This window comes from Accipiter gentilis, chromosome 5 (genome assembly GCF_929443795.1).
Source record: "Accipiter gentilis chromosome 5, bAccGen1.1, whole genome shotgun sequence".
NCBI classification, from domain to species: Eukaryota; Metazoa; Chordata; class Aves; order Accipitriformes; family Accipitridae; genus Astur; species Astur gentilis.
Window position 1 is genome coordinate 41,339,989 of NC_064884.1, and position 20,278 is coordinate 41,360,266.

General features: G+C 49.5%; 2 protein-coding genes across 20 annotated transcripts in view; both read right to left on the reverse strand.

The window, feature by feature from the left end:
• GJC1 (gap junction protein gamma 1) overlaps positions 1–12,582 on the reverse strand; it is a 38,343-nt gene extending 25,761 nt beyond the window's left edge. For 4 of the 17 annotated variants that reach the window (XM_049799472.1, XM_049799469.1, XM_049799464.1 and 1 more), the window contains exon 1: positions 10,813–12,562. The gene's annotated coding sequence lies outside the window, so the exon portion shown is untranslated. The other 13 variants (XM_049799476.1, XM_049799474.1, XM_049799465.1 and 10 more) reach the window with 7 other exon arrangements.
• Positions 12,583–15,799: 3,217 nt separating this feature from the next.
• Positions 15,800–20,278, reverse strand: part of EFTUD2 (elongation factor Tu GTP binding domain containing 2) — a 62,012-nt gene continuing 57,533 nt past the window's right edge. For all 3 annotated transcript variants that reach the window (XM_049800012.1, XM_049800010.1, XM_049800011.1), the window contains exons 24-28: positions 19,816–19,934; positions 19,226–19,320; positions 18,232–18,385; positions 17,138–17,245; positions 15,800–16,473 (exon numbers count right to left, since the gene is read on the reverse strand). In XM_049800012.1, coding sequence (XP_049655969.1) covers positions 16,378–16,473; positions 17,138–17,245; positions 18,232–18,385; positions 19,226–19,320; positions 19,816–19,934 — 572 coding nt within the window. In that variant the 3' untranslated portion in view covers positions 15,800–16,377. The remainder of the gene's footprint in view (positions 16,474–17,137; positions 17,246–18,231; positions 18,386–19,225; positions 19,321–19,815; positions 19,935–20,278) is intronic.

Below are 20,278 nucleotides of genomic sequence, written 5' to 3' on the forward strand. Positions count from 1 at the left end.
TGCAAAAGGACGTGTGCAGGCAGGCCCGACACTGTCACGCAGGGCTGCACCCTGAGACACACAGGGGAAAAGCAGAGCCCAGGTGAAGCAGAACAACTTGTGCACTCAAAGGGAACAGGAGCACGATGCCCTAACTGACACTTCAGACCTATGGATGGGCCCTTCCATACCGAGACACAGAGCACTGCAGCAAGAAAAAAAGGAAAAATCGTATTTTGCCAGACAGACCCAAAAGGTCTCTGGTCCAAATTGAAGAACACACAAGTACTGTTGAGTGTTACATCCATAGCAAAGCCACCGAGGGACATGTGCTGCTGGAGAGCAACAGCCTTTGTAGGGGCTAGAGCATTTGTGCACCTACCTGGGTCCCTCCACCTCTCCTGCAGTGAGGTCGGGGTAAGGCCATCTTCACTCGCGTACCGTTTCAGTCAGGCATCAGAGAGATTTCCCTGTCTTGACGTGATTAGTGATTTGAATAACCACAACACCCCTTTAAGTACTCCTGATTCCACTGCAGCCAACAGCACCACAGCATTTCCCCATCGGGCTCCTCCTATATGCTCAGAGGGATGAGTGTCAAAAGAAAATGACAGACTGGAGGCAGCTGACCCAAATATCACTCTCACAGCCATTTCGGGAAAGGAGAGAGAAGCCAAAAGAGAGCAATTCTGTCGGCTCCTGTACGTCAAAAGGCTTTCATTCAGCTGAGCGGGAGACAATCGAATGGGGATGAACACCTAATTCACCCACCACCATATTATGACAGTCAAAAGAAACTACGACAGTGTTTGCTTCATAGATAAGCCTCAAAAAAATAGCATGAATGGCTTGTAAATAAAATAGATACCACATATCATGATGCAGTCTGTCACAATGTCCTCAGTCACCCATTCTGCAACATGGCAGTTGTTTCACTGTGACCCAAATTCAAAAAAAGACTTTTGTTTCCCAGCTCTGTCATCTGGTCTAGTATGAGACACTGCCTCAGCCTACAATTATACCAAATTCATGTAACATTTTCTTCAACAGCAGCTTTTTAGAGAAGGAAGGATGTTCAGAAGGCAGATGAGGACATTGCAAACCCTCACCACCAACTGCTTTACAAAACATCCAACACTTGGAATAGCTCTGCTAAACGTGGTCAGGACTTTCCACTCGCAGAGATACGTAGGACCAGAAAGCTTTGCAGACCTCTGTGACTTTACACAGCTGTACGTCTCCTTTGGTGGAGAGCACTAAGCTCAGGAGGATGGTAGCCAGCCATGCTGGAAGGCCAACTTCTCAGGGTTGGTACCTGTACGCCACAACAATCTATGAGGATGGTGTTGGGAACACAGCCAAGGTCAGAATGACAGCACCTCACCAGACCATCAAAACCACTCTCTATAGCAATGCGGTGCCCAGCACGCACATGGCCATGCATTGTACAGATGCTCCTTCCAGAGCCATGCAGAGAGCAAGGGGTCCACTGCAACAAGACAGCAGCGAAAACACAAACTTGCCAGGTGAGCTCGCCCACTCTCCTGCCAAGTGCTGGCTTCCTGCTTCAACTTCTCTCAAGTGCTATCAAACTGCAGAAATAATTGAAGAGTTTTGTTTCAGTAAATTGAAGTACGATTTGTTCTGAGAAAAGGAGCATAGTATATCAGAGCAGACTGCTATACTGGCATTAAAATGTTACTCCAGCTTGAGTTCAACAGGAGCCTTAACAGCTTTATTTTGCCAAAGATAAAATTTAGAATATAAATACGCACATAAATTCAGTAAGTGAATTATTTGTTGAAAAAAACCCATCTCATATAGTGAAATAAGAAACCCTAAATTGTCATTTTCTGGAAGACTTGAATACTTTTCTAGACACCCTTGGGAAGAGACCTGAAGCAGTCACTGATTGAACTCCCGATGCGCCATCACACCAGATGGAAGAAGACGCATACCAACTGTTTTTTTCCTTCTGAAAATAGCCACAAATAAATTCTATTTTATGAGAGGAAACTAGACGCCCTTTTCCCTCCATGCCTCATGCCACAGAGAAAGGCGCACTTCACCTAGCACAAAGTAGAAGGTGGGTCATTTTTTGCCACCTGACTGCTTTACATGGCCATGTATTTTATCAGACTTCAGATTATGAAAACTAGCAGCAAATTTAAGGCAAATTAGTCTCCCAAATGCATGGAAACTGCTTAAGCCAGGCATGTGACTTGATATAAGAGTGCAAAGAAGACAAGGCTATGGTATATACTGCTTTTTGGTCCTGCTGAGGATGGAAAAAGCACACTGAGATACTACAGGCACAATTGTGGGCAATGTAACAGTGCCAAGCTTCCCCCAGTTTCTTATTTCCAAGCTTTCAAGATTTTAGGAGGGTGGTTACATCTTGATACAACCTTGTTAAGTCACTGAGTGAACTTCATGCTTGTTCTGTACATGTTCTCTTCAAGCTCCAACCAGGAGACAACAGATCACCACCATTTAGCATGACCACAGAGAAATCACAACTTGCTGTCTCAACCCAAAGTGGGCATCAGTGTGAACAGGATTATAAAGCACTGGCCAGGTCAGCAGTTTGGCCTTAAAAGATCTTACTTAGAAAAATATCTAGAACACCAAAGATTGTAAAAAAACCTTACTTTTCTTATGACCAAAAGAAAATAATATGAGCATATAACAACAGAACCTGTACCAACAAAAGAATCTCCTTTTAGAGAGCAACTTTGGACAACCCGGTTCATTCCCAAGTCTGGCTAAGGCCATGCTGCAAGTTTGGATACAAGTAATTTCCCATCTGCATTACTAGTATAAAACATTCACAGGAAAATACAAAGTAGAGACAAAAAAACATTAACACACTAGATTGTTTTAGTGATGAATGCAGACACAGCCTTACTACTCCTCCTACCACATATTCAAAGATCTATTACCAACTATGCCAGCTATCACTTTACCTGAAGGGTTAAATCACTGGTATGTGCAAGGGGCCCAACCATTTTCTAATGCAGAGGTGAGTAGGTCTGCTTGCAAAAATATTCTTAATACAAAGGATATTTGAGCATCTGCTGTATCACATATCATTCACTCAAAGAAAAGGGGCATTAGCTGCAAGCATGGGAATTCCTAATCAGAAACCACTGATTTATTTGGTAGATTCTCTCACTAAGGCAACTCATACGTACTCTGCCAAGTTCACAGAATAACAGAATGGTTTGGGTTGGGAAAGACCTTTAAAGAACATCCAGTCCAACCCCTGCCGTAGGCAGGGCTGTCACTAGACCAGGTTGCTCAAAGCTCCATCCACCCTGGCCTTTAACATTTCCAGGGATGGGACATCCACAACCTCTCTGGGCAACCTGTGCCTCAACACCTTCATTGTAAAACATTTCTTCCTTATGTCCCGTCTAAACCTGCCCTCTGTCAGTTAAAAACCATTGCCCCTTGTCCTGTCACTACAGGTCTTGGTAAAAAAAATATCTCTCTTACTCTTAAGTCCCCTTTAAGCATTGAAAGGCTGCAGTAAAGTCTCCCCGGAGCCTTCTCTTCTCCAGGCTGAACAACCCCAACTCTCTCAGTGCCTCTCCACAGCAGAGCTGTTCCAGCCCTTGGGCCATTTCTGTGCCTCCTCTGGACCTGCTCCAACAGGTCCATGTCTCTCCTGTGCTAGGGACCTGAGAGATGGACGCAGTGCTCTGGGGGGGTCTCACCAGAGCAAAGTAGAGGTGGAGCATTCCCTCCCTCAACCTGCTGGCCACGCTGCTACCATCTATCCTATGACTAAAATAGTTTCTCCCCCACCACTTTGTCACCACTTCAAATACCCATCCACATCTTGAGGAAGCCTCCCTACAGAAAGCCACCACCAGGAACAGGTTCATTTCTTAATGCTACTAAAAGAGATGACAATGCCACACAGGAAAAATTAGGTGGCTTCTTTACACACCTACTCATAGTACTAAAAACAGACCCAGCCTCCTCACCAGCCCCATTCCTCTGGGGACTCTCTGGGAAACTGGCTCACACTGAAGTGACTGGAGAGGAGGTTACAGAATAAGGAGCCAAAAGGAAGAGTAACGGTAAGGAGGACTGGGTGGCATTCACCAGAGAGGTTGATGAAGCTCAGAGCTGGAACAGCTGACTGGGTTACAGCCTTTCTTAAAATCACCTTGGTACATGGAGGCAAGTGTTCATGCCAACTCTGTAAGAGAAGGGTTACAAAGAAAATCCTGGTAAACTGCAGACCTCCAAACCCAACATTTGTACAGGACTACTCAGATATTATTATACAGATCAGAATTAGTGGACAATTGATATATCTGTATAAATACATACCAGAGGAAAAGTCAGTGTGGCTTCTGTAAAGGGACTTCCAGCCTCCCAAAAGGCTCCAGACTACCTGGACTTCTAAGGTCTGTGAGCCTCTCTCATCAAAGGCTTCTTGCAGGGACACTGAAAGGCCACAAGGGAAAAGGAACTGTCCCTGCAGATAAACAACTGGGTGAAAGATAACAAAGAGTAGGAGTAAACAGTCATTTCCTGCAAGGGAGGGAGGTCCCAGTGAAGTTTCACAGGCAGAGAGGCTGAGACCTGTGCTGGACCAGGACACTGAGTAAAACACAACAGTGAGGTGAGTGGGATGTGACCAAGGATCCTGACGGTAATATGCAAGGCAAGGAAGACAAGCAACCATGAGGAATGGCAGAAGGGCTTTATGACTCTAAGTAACTGGTAATAAAATGGCAGATGAAATTCCATGTAGATAAAGTGATGCATACATTGAATAAAAAAAAGTAAATCTCAATTTCACAGTAAAAAAGATGTGCCCTGAGATGGCCTCAGCAATCAGCTCTTGGGGCTGTCAGGCTGTTCCATGAAAGCTCTGGTACCGCTCAGCACATTCCAGAAAGCCAACAGCATTTTACCAATGTTAGAGAAGGACAAGCACATGAACAGCACATGCTGCTGTGTCACCACGAGCACCCGTGGTTCACCTGCATCCCAACTGCAGTGTACAGCTCTGGTCACTCTCACCGTCCCCCATCACAGAAATGGAAAACAGAGTCAGCTTCAGAGAAGAGGTACAGACTGGCTGGTATAGGACGAACAGTGGAAAAACGAGAAGGCTGAAGAGGGAAAGAAGGTAGGGAGCTGTAAAATCTGGAGTAGCCTGGAGAACAAAAGCCCCTTAAAAACTGAAAGAGACAGTGCTTGATGCAATGGGTAAGTCTCTAGGCAGAAAGCAGTCAAAATGCTGAGCAGGGTTTCAAACATGCTCCTCCTGTGCTATTGCTGCAGCCTGCGCTTGGGCCAGTGTCAGAAACAGGACTCCGGTCCAAGCAGACCTTCAGTCTGACCCAGTGCAGCTGTTCTAAAGGAGCCAGGAGTGAGCATCTCCCAGGGGCCTGTGGGAAGAGCACGCTAATGAATCAGCTAAAAGAGAGGTACTAGCGAAAGCCAAAAGGAACCCGGGTACCCCAGGTTATTAATCATTGATAACTTACAGCCAACTGGTATTCAGTATTTACTTGTCAAACAAATCTCACGCAGTCGGCACACTTGAAGGGCAGCAATGATTTATTTCTGTCGATATCTCTCCAGCACAATCCTCCAGGGAATCGGATTTTGCAGACACCCAGATCGATAAGGTTTTGCCACAGATTGCAAAGCGAGCAAGAGCAGGCTGAGGAATATAAATCAAGCTGGTGTTGCCACAGAGGCAGACATTTCAAGTAAACAGTCCATAAGGAGTACAGACTTTACATGAACCAAGGAATAAAGAATATCATTTCCATAGGGCTATATGGAAGATCATCATGTACTTCCTCCCAAAGACTTCAATTTTATTTTATTTTTTTAATATCCCAGGAATCACAGTTTCCACTATGAAAATGATTCTCCTTTTAAAAATAGTTCAACTACGTATTTGAATATTGGCTAAGTAACTCTTGTGAATGAATGTCTGCTGTAATTAAAATTTAGTAATTTCTCAACTACTTAAATATGTTTACCATGAAAATCAGGGGATTTTTAGATTTTTAGGAAGAGACGCCATATGCAAGACAGCACACCTGCAAAACACACATTAAGAACCTTAATTATTATATTTTTACACCATTTAAAAATATATTAACACTGGGGCCAGCCCCATGTGCACAATCTACCACCCAGCCCCTTGCCTGCCTACAGATGTTTCTCCAACCTCAGGCCCTTGGATCACACAGTATTACTTGTCAGCTGGGTCCCTGAATCTGTAACGCAGCAAGACTTCCAGGAGTTAAGAAGGAGTCAGAAACTCACCCTCAAGGTAGCATGGAAACCATCTACACACAAGAAATACAATCACCCTTCCAGGCTCTCTACTATTTTAAGTGCGAGATACAGAACTTTACAGACCAAGTCTGGTACGGCTGCACCACTCACAACTGTCCAATGCTGGGATGTCACCGCAAGCAGGAGTCAATATCCCCTGATGCCACAAGCATCATCGCTCATCCTGTAAGCCGTGTATTCCTGAGGTGCACCACAGCTAGACTCAGAAGTCATTTTTCCACATTCCTTCATCAGTTTAGCTCAATCAGAAAAGCAAAGTGGAAACAACAGGCTCTAACGCACTGCATTTTTTGGGAGGTCTTTGGGGATTTTTAGAAGAGAGGAAGTGCTGTGCACAGCTACCTACAAGACAAATAATGGAAGCCTGGGAAAGCAGATAAACAGCTGAGTGGAACACCACAACAGGTATTCAAAGGGAAAATAAAATGCAATTGTCAGCCACCTCTCCAGCACCACCAAATGCAACATTCATACTAAAAAGAACAGTAGGCACAATCTGTTGGTCATCCATATGTATGTCTTCTCTTCGTACTTCAAAAGTATCTTAAACAAGGTCAGGCACACACACTCAGAATTGTTTTCTGACAAATTTGTAACTAAAAAGGTGGAACTAATATCTGTAAGAGCCGAAAGCTGGTATCATGTCCTTATTTAGGCAAAAAAGCTGGCTGACTCCACCGATTTTCATCTAAGCAAGGTAATGGGGAGAAATCCTTCACTCCTGTGTAAAAATGTAAATCCCAGGTCAGTGAGTCATTTAAGCACATGCCTAATGTAAAGCTTGAAAGAAATTCTGCTAATAACCCGGCTGCTTCATATTTACAGTTAACCATGGGCTTAAGTACCTGGATGATCTGGAAATACCCAATAGCCCCCGGAAAAGAGACTAAAACATGCTGGTTCGTGAATTAATCACAGTGGTATGAACAAAACTGCTAATATTAAACTGGGGAGGGGGGGGATGTACGTGTGTGTATGTGTGTGTGTGTGTTGAAGCATCTGTTCAAGTTTAGGCATATAAAACATTTTTCAGCCCAATGACTCCATAGGGAAATGCCTCATACATCAGCTCATCTGACTCAATTTTTCCATCACATTTCCCTTAATACAGTTTTCTCCATAAATACGCTATTCGTTTTTTTCCAAATATAGCTTTTTATTTATAGTCACAAAACCTTGTAGCTTGTGTCATTACTTAAAGCCCTGGGTTCTTCTTTAAAATGTAATAATTAAGTAATTATTAGCCAATACTGAGGTATGAAACTAAGTTATCTGCGTTTGCAGAAGAAAAAGGGTTTTCTTTTTGCTACAATATTTACCGTTCTCAGTATTTCCTTCACCAGAAAATAACTCATAATGTTGCAACTGCCCAGCCATACATTGCCGTATGTCAATTTAGCCCACAGCGCATCTGGGAACTTTCACCTTAAATCTTTTGTTTTACACAAAAGAAAGCCAATTTTTTTAAAATCCCAGCCAGACCTTCCAGACAGTCCACAATTTGGGGAGAACCATGCGTCACTACCCAAGCAGTGATAATGATTCATATTTATGGTATGAGGAGGTCAGTAAAGGAAATCTACACATTCCCTTCTTCCCCTCCAAGGAGCATTTTGAAGATAAATTCTTTTTTGTGGCTTTTAACAGAAAGAGAACAGCCTACCAAAGCGATGACAAAGAATGGCCACTGAATAGATAATTTAGGCATTTAAAAAGTATGGGGGTTTTTTCAGAAGCGGAATTTAGACATCAAGCAATACTGACCACAGCAAGTGAAATGTGATTTAATAGAATTTGACCATTATTAACCACAGCTTGAGTCAAAAAAAAGCATAGCATGTTATTACATGGCACAGGTACAGGACAGTGGAATTCCACTCCTGCTGCTCGCGGGAAGTGCAAAGACCAGCTGGAAAGACTGATAATGATGTGGGGTTCTGCAATAAAATACTCATTCACAAAGCACGGCAAACAGGATCATTTCTCCGCACGGAGGCGGCAGTGCAGCCACCCTCGAGGGGCTGACCGGGCCGTGGTCCAGCGACCAGTTTTCGGAGGCACATCTGTAATTCAGGGAGTCTTCCTATGTGCTGGGCAGGGATGCTAGGAAGGAACGTGATTCCCTGTACAGGTCAACAGCGTTGAAGTAGAGCAAGCATAAAAAGTAGGGAATATTAATGGAACTTTTTTCATGGGAATTATTTACTTCCTATTAGCCAGATTAAAAATAAATAAATCTGGAGCACAAACTCCGTAAAGCACTTTGTTGAGTGGCAGCACAAAAAACAAAAGCTGGAAACAGGGTGGAAAGAAAGGATCACCTTCCTCCTAATGAGACAGCAGCACCCATCATCTGGGACCACAGAGTGGCCAGACAAAGGGGTCCATTATCTGCCAAGGTTTTTACTTCAACTGTTTAATGATTGTTACCGTTGTCCAAGTTTGTGCTGCCATTCAGAGAATCCCGTCTGAGCAATAAGGCAAAGGAATAATGAGGTACCTGCCGCATCTTGCTTTGTGTTGCCAATGTTTAGAAAAGAGACAGTGAAAATCTGAAGTGGCGTTAGGAAAGAGCCACAAAATTGCCTCCCTCTTCCCGGCTCAATGCTAACAGTGAGGCTACAGACTGATTTCATAACTTTTTTTCTCAGCCACGCGGCCCCTCGCAGGTACAAGTCACGAGGGAAACATTGGCAAATCACCAAAATTCAACCTGATGAGCACAGCCTGCATGGATTCCCCCATTCCTGGCTCACATGCACCCTGTTGCATTTTAGCAGCTCTCAGTTGAAAGCTCACTATGCTGTAACAATTCCTCACTCTCCAGCACCGTGGCTCAGTCAAAAAAGAAGCATCAGCCACACTGTGAGTGCCTGCTGGCTCCAGCTCCCCCAGCAGAAGTACCTGAGGCACAGGAGGTTCAGTAACCCAGTCCATAACGCACCCAATGTGGGCATTTTGAGGATTAAACAACACCTGACAGCGTGTTTCTAGCTTGCTTTGTTGGTCCGAAGTGCCTGAATTACACCTATGTACAACTGCAAGCACTACAAGAAATGCACTGGACCTCATCCTCTGCTTGGCAAGAGGTGATGTTTTAGGAGTTTGGGGTGTTTTTCTGGAGTCACAGAAGTTGCTGGCAGTCAGTAAATTACCAAGTTAACAAGTCTGTGTGTTAAAATTAATCACAAACTCTGCATCAGTTATTAGATTTCACAGCTTGTAAGAATTTTCCTCTTAAATCTTGCCCTTGTCAGCTATAAAACCATACAAAGCCAGAAAAGACCTTTTAAGGTCAAGGTTCACCTAAGCAACACAATTCCCAAACCAATTACCTTTTGAACCACAGAAAATTTTTTAGAAAAACTGTGTCTAAAATTAGAACTCTTCAGTATGTACTAAAATCTTTGCCAAATTCTTAAAATTGGTCTAAACTTGCTTAGCATCTGATCAGTGCATTGCTACACCTTTGTCCTCGCTCATAAACTGTTAACAAGTTTTCTTTTAACATTCCCTCTGTTAAGAGATGGACGGGACCACCAGAAGTCCTCACCATCAGCATGTTTTCCAACCCGTTAGGGGCTCTTCTCTAACTCTTTCAAAGCGAGCTGCCATGCTCTCAGTCTGTGACCCCAATTTTTTAGTTATTTACTGATATTTGCATCACTTGCAAGTTATCTGTGATGACTTGGATGTTTGTTTCAAACTAACAGGCAAAAACAATCACTAATGAAGGGCTAAGAATGGGCACCAGTGGAACCCATCTAGAAAACAGAATTTCATGACAATTCCTCATTTATAGTCATTCATTCAGACCTGTGAGTTGCTTTAAAAAAAACAAAAATCTTAATGTTGTTGCATCAGTTAAGAAAACACTTAAGTTTTTTAAATGAAAATGTTCTCTATTAGCAATAATTCAATAGTCCACTGCATCAGTGATAATATAAACTTGCAATTCTAGTCTCCAAAGTACTAAAGGTAGTCCCTTTCTTTAGGATACAGCCAGTCCTTAAAATTTTTCTAATAACTTTTCACAATTCAACCTGATCTAAAACTTGATAAAGCCAGTTTTAAAAGCCACTGCAAGGATGAGAGAAGCCAGGTCATGAACCCAAGTAGCCACAACAAAGAGCAGCTGAATGCATTTTCCACACAGTTGAAAAAACTGAGATGGTCTTGTAAAATAAGTTTCATGTGATCTGAACCACAAACCTTCAAACGTGATCTGTCAAAGTGTACTAAAATATGCTTCTTGTTCCATTTTGCCCCATCCTTTGGCATTTCAATTCAGAAATGTCAGTCAAGTTACCATTTTTCGAGAAAGACACTGCAAAGGAATCATTTTCTTACAAGGAGCCACAGAAATAGTCCCAGGGCAGACACTCACACTCAGTCCAACCGACCCAGAGTATACGGCCATGCTGCCCGCTCTCAGCACACCATCAATCCCAGCTCACCTGAGCTTTTGCTCCGAGCCCCGCACCCCCTTACCTCACCTCCTCCTCAGCCGCAGACATGGTCAGAAGCCCCTGGCCATAAAGGATCCCCAGCCTACACTGTGGCACAGGAAATCCCTGCAGTCAAACTACTCTACCTCAGCTTTAATCGTCAGGACCATCTACTCATTAGGAGCTTTTGCCGCTGACCAGAGAGAGGACAGACGCCGAGCAGCCTGCGCATTCGTCAGACACAGAAAATATGTAACGGTTCACCCCACCCACTGCCAAGCCCTCCAGATCCGTTTCAGTCACCAGTGTGACAGGAGAGGGAAAACAAACATCGTCCCCTCCTGCCTTTTTAGAACTGCAGGAACGCTGGAGTTAATTTTAGGATTGCTGGAAATACAGGACTTTCAGCTGTCTGCAGTGTATGGGGAGAATAAGGAACAGCACAATAAGGCTCAAATTACCTGTGTGTTTCTATATGAATTTTCATTTAAAAATTCTTACATATCCCACTTCACAGAACGGAGCTTACTTGTTCCCCCTGGAAAGCACAAGCATAACTTTGGAATACATTTGGAAAGAATCAAAAATAGAGAAGGGCACCTTTCATTTTACTAATCACAAGTCTTGACAGAAAACAGCAGCTTTCTCCTTTTAAATGACCTGAAGAAAGGTGGGGTTTGGTAACTGGACCAACAGCTGGTTTGCTGAACATCACTGTGAAACAGATTTCTAACAGAATGGGACAGATTTTTTTTCTACCAATTATCCTTGACTTGCAGTGGGCAGAAGAAGACATGGAAATAATAACAAGAATAATCAATGGTCTGTGAAATGCAAGAGTTTTGTTCTTCCTTTATTTCTAAATACTAACTAAACGCCCAATGAAAAAGCTGAATGCGGTGTCACCAACTGTTGCTTGAGAATCCATACTGTACATCCATGCCCTAATTAAATCTCTGTGCACTATCTCCTATTTGTAATCAATTCGACGGTGGAACAAAATTAGCACTTCCCTGGGAAGCAAGGTCGCAATGACCAGAAAGAGTCAGAACTAATTCCTACCAGTAGAAAAGAGAATTGGCTAAAAAAAGCAGTAAAAATAACTGTACAAATGTCATTCTTGTGAAATTTTACAATGACGGGTGAAAGTTAGGCCCAACAGAAGCCAAAACTTTCATTATCTAACACAGGGGGCGGATTTTTCTCCTCATGCTCTGCATTCAGATCAAGCACAGAGAAATGTCAAACCACATGGCTGCAGCCCCAGTTAGCCCGAGACAGGGTTAACTCAGGGTATCAGCAGCACTATAAACGTTTATCTGGCCAAGGAGAGCAGGGAGCTGCTGATTTCTTAGCTTGTGTTGGTGCTACAACAGCGTCTGCTGCTGTGGACCGAACGCTCAGGGATCTGCCGAGCACTGTGCTGCCAGGCTGAGGAGCTGGGATGGCCGAGCCGGCTTTGCAAGGCGAGTTCGCTAGTGAGGTGACAGACAGTTGGTGTCTCTTAAAGTAAAAAAACCAAAACCTGTTACTTGGAACTAAGATCAGCATCACGGGAAAAAGCAAAATTTGCCACTGAAGGTGGTAAGAACACCTGGAAGGCTGTGCACTCCCAGCACACTTCTCCCTAACGCCAGAAAGCTGCGACGAGGGTCTGCATTTCTTCACTCGGGAGAAACGCATTAGAAATGCCCGTCCCTGAAAGCCGCCTCCCCGCAGCGGGAGCCGAGGGGCGTCCCTGCTCTCCAGAGCCCGCCGGGGAAGCCCGGCGGGACGAAGCCGAGGGCGCCAGCTGCGGGCAAGCAGCAGCGGGGACGCGCGGGCCCGCCCGGCCCACGGGAGACGCCGGGGGCGCGACCGGCCCCTCGCAACGGCGGCTGGCGGCGGAGGGCGCGGCGGCTCCTCTCGGCCCCTCGCTCGCTCCCCTCAGGCTCCCGCCTCCCCTCAGAGCCCGCGCCTCGGTCCCCTCAGAGCCCGCGCCTCGCCTCAGAGCGCCCGCCTCCCCTCAGCCCAACGGCCGCTCAGCCTCTCCCGCCTCCCCTCAGCCCCCCCACCCCCGCGGCTCGGTCCCCTCCGAGCTCCCGCCTCCCCTCCGCTCCCCCCCCCCCCACGGCCCGGTGACCCCTGCCCGCCGCCCCCCTCCCCACTCACGACGCCGCCGCCCCGCGCGGCTCCAGCCCATGGTCGCGGCGGGGCCCCCCTCGGCCGCCCACGCGCGCCGCCGCGGCGGGCCCGCCGAGCCCGGGCGGGGGGCGCGGGGCGCATGCGCAAAGCCCCCTCCTCCCCACGAGCCAGCCCACCCACCCACCCACCCACCCGGCCCCGCCGCCACGTGCCGCCCGCCCGGCGCGCGCGCCCCCGCTGACAGCGGCGCGTTTGCACGGCGTGGGGAGGGGGCTTGTTGCGAAGTGTGTGGGTGTGGGTGCCTGACGCGTGGGAGGCCTGGAAATGGGGAGGAGGGGGGAGGCGAAGCAGCCGGGAAGGGGCCCAGGCGGCCCCTTGTGCGGGACTGGGGCTGGGTGCGGCCATGGGCGGCGATCACCTGGGATGGGGACAGCGGGACACGTCCCGTGACACCGGGCAATGGCCTCGGAGAGCAAGGGAGCTGGGTCACCTCCGAGACGGGGACAGCGGGACACGTCCCGTGACACCGGGCAATGGCCTCGGAGAGCAAGGGAGCTGGGTCACCTCCGAGACAGGGACAGGGACACTGGGAGCAGGACAGGGGCAGGGTAGGGGCACTGGGAGCAGAGAGAGGACAGGGACACTGGGAGCAGGATGGGACAAGTACAGGGACACTGGGAGCAGGATGGGGATGGGGACACCAGGAGCAGGATGGGGACTGGGACACTGGGAGCAGGGCTGGGGCTCACCCCACTGCGAGCTGGTTGCTCTAGGTGGTGCCTCACCCTGGGGACCTGTCCAGTCACTGGAGCTGGGGGACAAACGGTAATGACTGAGGGGTCGGCGCAGTGTCACTCGTTGCTGACGACCCCGCGGTAGATGGGGGTATTTGCCCCCGTTGTGTGTCCCAGCGCTGAGCCCTGATGAACTCGTGCCAAGGATGGGTGTCCCAGCACCTGCTGCCCTAGCGAGCGGTTCTGCATGCTGGTGTGCCTCAGTTTACCTGCTCCACAGCCCCAGGCAGGCACAGTCCCCAGGGCATCCTGCCTGCACCCAGCAAAGCTCCTTTGCTGGGGGTGTGTGTGTGTGTCAGGAATTCTAGCTGCTCAGAAGGGGCTGGGGGTCAGGGTCTGGCCATGCACAGCCCCTGTTCCCAGGGAACAGCCATTTCCGCGGAAAATTCCCAGCCCATGTGTGCGGGGCCAGGTTTTCGGCTGCGAGAGCTCACGCGGCCACTCGGGCCCTGCTGCGGGTCAGCATTTTCCAGCTGCTGGGAACAGGCTGCGTGAGAACCGGCTCCTTCCCACGCCTGCCCGGGCCATATCCTGCCACCCTTCCTGGGCTGAAAGCTGGGGTGAGGCTCAGATCCATAGGGACCCATCAGGCAGCACAGCTCCATGGTTCTGCTCTCCTGGGAGCAGGGGCAACGACCAGCACTGATGCCTGTCAGTGTACGGGTGCCCCCACAGGACCCTCCAGCCCCGTTATCCAGCTCTGGAGAGCCCAGAGTTGGGATCAGAGCCACCCCAGGGGGATGATAGATGTCCCCTTCCTCAAACCCCTTGCCGCAATGGGTTGGAGCGGCCGAGCGCTTGGCTCTGGAGCTGGGGTCACATCCCCTGAGCCCGGGGACGTGCTGTCCAGCACCAAGCACGCTGCTGGCCACACAGGCACTGATCCTGCTGCAACCCCAACATGAGCAATTCAGGGCTTGTGCAGCTCCAGCTGCCTGGCCTGGTCCCCAGGGGTCCAGTTTGGTACTGGGCTGTATTGGGAAGCAAAAGCATCCCCCATGGGGCTGTGGCAGGGTTGGCCAGGTCATAAGGCAGGTCCTGCCTGCACCAGGCAGGGCTTGGACCCCGCTTGCCCCCCAGGGAGCGGGAACAAGCTGCTGGCAAGGTCACAGTGCCAGGGCGGATGCGGGAGGCGATGGGGAACCTCCAGGCACTGCCTGGCAGGAAAGGCTGAGCCCAGAGATAGGGCTGGAGCCCACAGCACTATCCGTCCTCCCGCCAGGCGGATGGGATAGGGCAGCATGCTTGGGCGACACCGCTGGCCACCGGCAGTGGCAGGAAATCCTTCCCCCTCCCCAGTTTCCAAGCACTGCTGGCGAGCGGTAGCCCTGAATTATCCCCTGCAAGATCCAGTTTCCAGAGAGCCGGCACACCGCGGGATGGCTGGACACGATTTCCCAGGGCTGCTTCCTGTCCCCTGTGCCTACATCAACCCAGTGCCTCCCATTTCCACCAGTGGCTGGGAGGTTTAGGGGGGCTTCTCAGCTTTACCTTCTGCTCCCAGGGTGCTGTGTCCCCCCACGAGCCGTCCCGAGCCCGGGCATGCTCTGGGGCAGGTTCCCAGAGGTGAATCTGGGGCTGGACCAGGCTGCTGTGGCCAAATTCAGCACAGTGGCATCAGGGCGATCCCAGGCAAGGCTCAATCTCAGGAGGGGGAACCATGCCAGCAGAGCAGCGCCAGGGGAGAGAGGGTGTAAGTACCCCCAGGAGATGTAAGCCAGCCCTAATTCCACAGCACATGGTCAGAAGCGGACCCAGGGCCGAGTCCGCAGGCAGACTGAGGAGCTGGGACAGGGAGCACTAGAAACCTTTCAGAGCACAAGCGGATGAGGAGATCCCCTGAAAACACAGCAGGAGCCCAAGACCTAGAGAGAAAGGAAGAAAATCAGTGTGGGACAAGATTGGCTTGGCCTGGCCTGGCTGGCAAGTTAGCTACTGCAGGCAGGACCAGGATGGCTGGGGGACACAGAGCCCTTGGGGGTGGGACAGTGCTGAGGAGAATCGGGGCTGAAGATGGGGGAAACTGGGGCAGTGCATGCTCTAAGCACCAGTGATGGCAAAGCCTCTCCCAGCGCTGCCTTCTCTCGGTGCAATCAGACTAAGCCCCGCCTGGAAGTTTATATTAAACGTTTACAAGCGTTCAAAAAAGGTGTACAAAAAAGGTAAAAGCCACACTTGCCTCTTCTCCTGGGGAGGCTGGTAAAAGAACTCCCCCCAACCAGCATCCCACCTTCCTCAGCTGCCCAAAGACGTGCTTTGCCCAAGGCAAAACATGCCCCCAGCAGCCAGGAGAGGGTTAGCAGAAAGCTCAAATGCTTGCTGCACATTTACGCTCAGTCCTTAGTAATCTTGACATTATATTCACACTGCTCTGCTGCAGCCGGGGATAATCCGTGTGCCTGGAGAGAGCCTATCCAAAGGGAAAATCTCCTCGCTGGAGGCCACAGTGGCTGAAGACTAATAATACAAAGAAGCATCAGCGCTCTGGGCTGCTCCTTATACAGGGCAGGCCCTGAGTGCACAGTCTACCAATGCCCAGGGAGACTTCTACAGCCATGGAAGAGTGACCTGAGGAGCTGCTCCCTGCGTGCCCTGAGTGTCCAGAAACCAGGGCTGGGCAAGCGGGGATGGGAAGGGACAGACAGATGCTGGCCAGGACTCAGGTCAGCCCTCACGCCGCAGCAGCACATTCACATGGGGTAGTTGAGAACAACATCTTGCTTGGCCAGCTCCAGCAACATGGGGTCGTCGAAGAACTTGCTGATGCTCACGTCTTCGCTCAAGCCCTGCGGGGTAATGGCAAAGCCAGAAGTTATTCCTTTGGTAGCCAGCTCTCATACAGCCATTGCAGCAGGGATGCCACCAAAAAGCCCTGGTGTCCCGCAGTAAGAGAGATTTTCAGGCTCCAGAGAAGGCAGGAGAATTTGCAAGGCATGAGGTGCTTCTCAGCAGGTTGAAGACACCTAACAGCCTCTCAGGAAGCTGCAAATGTGTGGTTGCTGCTGCTGAGAATATCTGCCAGCTCACTGCCATCCCAAAGGGGAGCTTGATTCCCTCTGCTCTCTCTGCAGTCCCAGGAGCCCCTCCAACCCCTCAGTCCAGCTCACTCAACCAGCACAGAAACCAGTTGCTGCTTTTTCTGCAGGACAAACAGGCTAAATCAGGCCACGAAGGCGTCAGACGGGCTGGGGAGAAAGCGGGGCTCAGCAGATACTGCAGGACCCCACTTTTGGCTGGAGTTGTTGCCAGATGAGTTGCTCACAGGACCATCACAGGCACCAACAGGCAGCATGGGGGATCAAGAGTGAGGGAAGTCCTGAGGCACAAAGGACATTGGTCCACTCTGGGAACACAGAGGGGACATGGCATGCCCAAGAGACAACACTGCAACAGCTCAGCTGCTGGTAGAGATGGACAGAGGGACACTACAGGGATTACTCCCAGACATACCTTCCTACGCCTGGTCTTGATCATGAACTCTCTGGCCAGATGTGGGGCTGGCTGGGGCTCCAGGGGTCGGATGACGATGCTCTTGTCCAAGGGGTCACCAGGCACAATCTGAAACACAGGGCCAGGACATGAGAGTGATGCTGGGGGCTGCTTCAACCTCCTGGAGACCCTGAACTGCAACAGAAAACATCCCTGGGCCCTGCTGACACCCCCAGCCTTGGTGTGACAGCCCCAACACCCTGTCTGTTCTCCTGGCACAGAAAAACTGTCATGTCACTACTGGTGATCATGCCTGCAAGAAGTCACTAATACGGTGTTGATAACTTAAGCCAAGAACACGTCCCACCTTCCCCACGTGCTGGTGTACTGTAAGGCCTCTAAAAACCTGCTAACTAGAACAACCAACCCATATGGGTCCCAGTCAGTGCAACCCTCTCTAGAAATCAGGCACGTTTATTCTTTTCAGAGCTAAGCCTTGGGCTTTTACATCTTGACCTTTAAGCCAGCTCTTGAGGCTGACTGCTGCTGCTGTTCTCACCTGGCCACACCAGGAGTAGTTGTGCACCTCACAGTGGTAGCTCCTACAAGACCTGGCTTGCCCCAGACTCAGAAGTGGCCAGAGGACAGTATTTTGTCCCACACCCTGTTTTCCATAGGTTTAAAAAGCCTTCTCTAGAGGCAAAGCCTAACTGTGGCCACCTGTGTCTTATGGCAGGCCAATGAGTCTGAGCCCTGCTCCAAGACTTCTGCTCCCCAAGCTGCAGAGCACCAAGCACACCCAAGCAGCTTCCCTCCTCCCAGATGAGGATGTCCTCTCTCCAGGCACTGAAGGACCCTTATACTCAGCAAGCAGCAGCATTCAGCGCTCCCTTGCGAGGGCAAAGGTTGATGTGACTTGGAACAAAGCTGCTGGCCTCTGGCAGACACTTAACAGCTAGCGTACAAAGCCTCCCCAACTCAAGATCCTTTGAGGATATTCTCCAGAGAAGTTGTCCTGCCCTGTGAGCTGTGGCACTGAGCTCTATTGAGAGCACCTACCTGGCGCCTGATCCTACCATGTCCCTCTTCCCCATCTCACCAGGGCATGGACTTACCTGCCAGTGGTGGAAGACAGAGAGCGAGAAAGCTTGTCCCTGCGTGTGGGTCCTCAAGTCTGTCTCAAAGCCAAATGAATCAATGGCTGGGATGAAGGCTTTGATGGTGTAGAGAGGAGAGCCCGGGATCGGAGCATCTTGTGTCACATGGCCTCTGCCAACACATCAAAAGATTAGTCTTTCTATATGTCACAGAATCACAGAATCATTTGGGTTGGAAGCGACCTTGAAAGATCAACCAGTTCCAACCCCCATGCCACAGGCAGGGACACCTTCCACTAGACGAGGTTGCTCAAACCCCCATCCAACCTGGCCTTGAACACTTCCAGGGACAGGGCATCCACAACTTCTCTGGGCAACCAGTTCCAGTGCCTCACCACCCTCATGGTGAAGAATTTCTTCCTAATGACCAATCTAAACCTACTCTCTGTCAGTTTAAAACCATTACCCCTTGTCCTATCACTACATTCCCTGATAAAGAGTCCCTCCACATCTTTCCTGTAGGCCCCCTTTAACTACTAGAAGGCTGCTATAAGGTCTCCCTAGAGCCTTCTCTTCTCCAGGCTAAACAAGCCCAGCTCTCTCACAGCCTGTCCTTACAGGGGAGGTGATCCAGCCCCCTGATCATCTTCATGGCCCTCCCCTGGACCCACTTGAGCAGGTTCATGTCTTTCTTACGTTGACAGTCCCAGAGCTTAACACAGTACTCCACGTGGGGGTCTCATGTCCCTTTATGTGTTCTCCTCTCTGACACTCAGGAAGAACCATGCACAAACCAAAGGCTGCGTGTGATCCTGGAAAACCCCTCCCCACACAGCACAGGTGCTAGGATCAGTCAAGGAAGATTTCAGCTGTCACTTCATACAGATTTCACACTCTCCCCTTGCTTTACAAGCAGTGCTAGGACTGTGAACGTCTCCAGCAACCCAGATCCCAAGCGAGTAGTTGCTGCTTTGCAATGCTAAGGTGATGGCAGCTGGCCAGAACAGCTCACCTCCGTCTGGCCAGGACTGTGTACACCGCAGACACACAGTCAGCAGGAGCTTGCACCTCCACAAAGTAGTAGGGCTCCATCAAGCGAGGGGTGGCCTGTGAGGAGAAAGGGACACAAGCCACTGAGCCTCCAGCAGTGCCAACACAATTCAGTTCAAGTAAGAGTCAGGGACTGGCATGCTTTTGTCAAAGGTCAAACACAGCGCCTGATTGGGAATGAAAGGGTTCCTGCTGCCCCATGCCTGCCCAAACCAACGTCAAACAAACACTGAAAGGAGCTTTTCTGTTTCTGGCCATGAGTCACATGCTTCCATCTCCCCCACACCCACCCTTCCCAGCAAGCCAAACAGTAGCAAAAAGGGGAGACAGAGCAGATGCACACAAGTTTCCAGCCAGACTGGAATGTGATTGCCTGTAAAACCAGTCTGCCAGCTACAGGGGCGCTGGAAACATTAATGGATGAATGAGTCATTTTAAACTGACATCCTTGGGGCAGATACTGCAGCACACATGCAACCTGCATTCCTTGGAGCCCATAGGAGCCAGCATAGCACAAGGTTCAGTCTTTGTCAAGCACAGCATAGTCCTCACCATAAGGAAAGCAGAATACACCACTCTCCGGGCTGTTGGGATGATCTGTCCTCCACCCCGGTGCAAGGGCTCCTGAGCAATCACTGCATCCAGGATCTTAAACTTCACGTTGCGGATCACTGAGGAAGGACAGAAATGACAGCAAGTGACTCAAGGGGGATGTTCTCAGCCATACCAGCACCAACCGTGTCTCCCCAGAGACCTTGAGCACAGAGCAAACATCCAGACAAAAGACCTACAGCCATTAGAAGTTCTCCTAAATCTAATTCCAGCAGGGAAGGCATGACCATGTCCTAACCCTGCATAGCCAAGATGGGCATTCAGCAGCTTATCTTGCAGGGTGCTCAGTGGTCTGCATCTGAACTATATGAGGAGCAGAGCCAAGGTCTGGAGGAGCCAGATGCCTGCTAACTGGGCCTGGTTTGTAAGCATGCAACAAGTCCCAGTGCCTGGGTAGCATGTA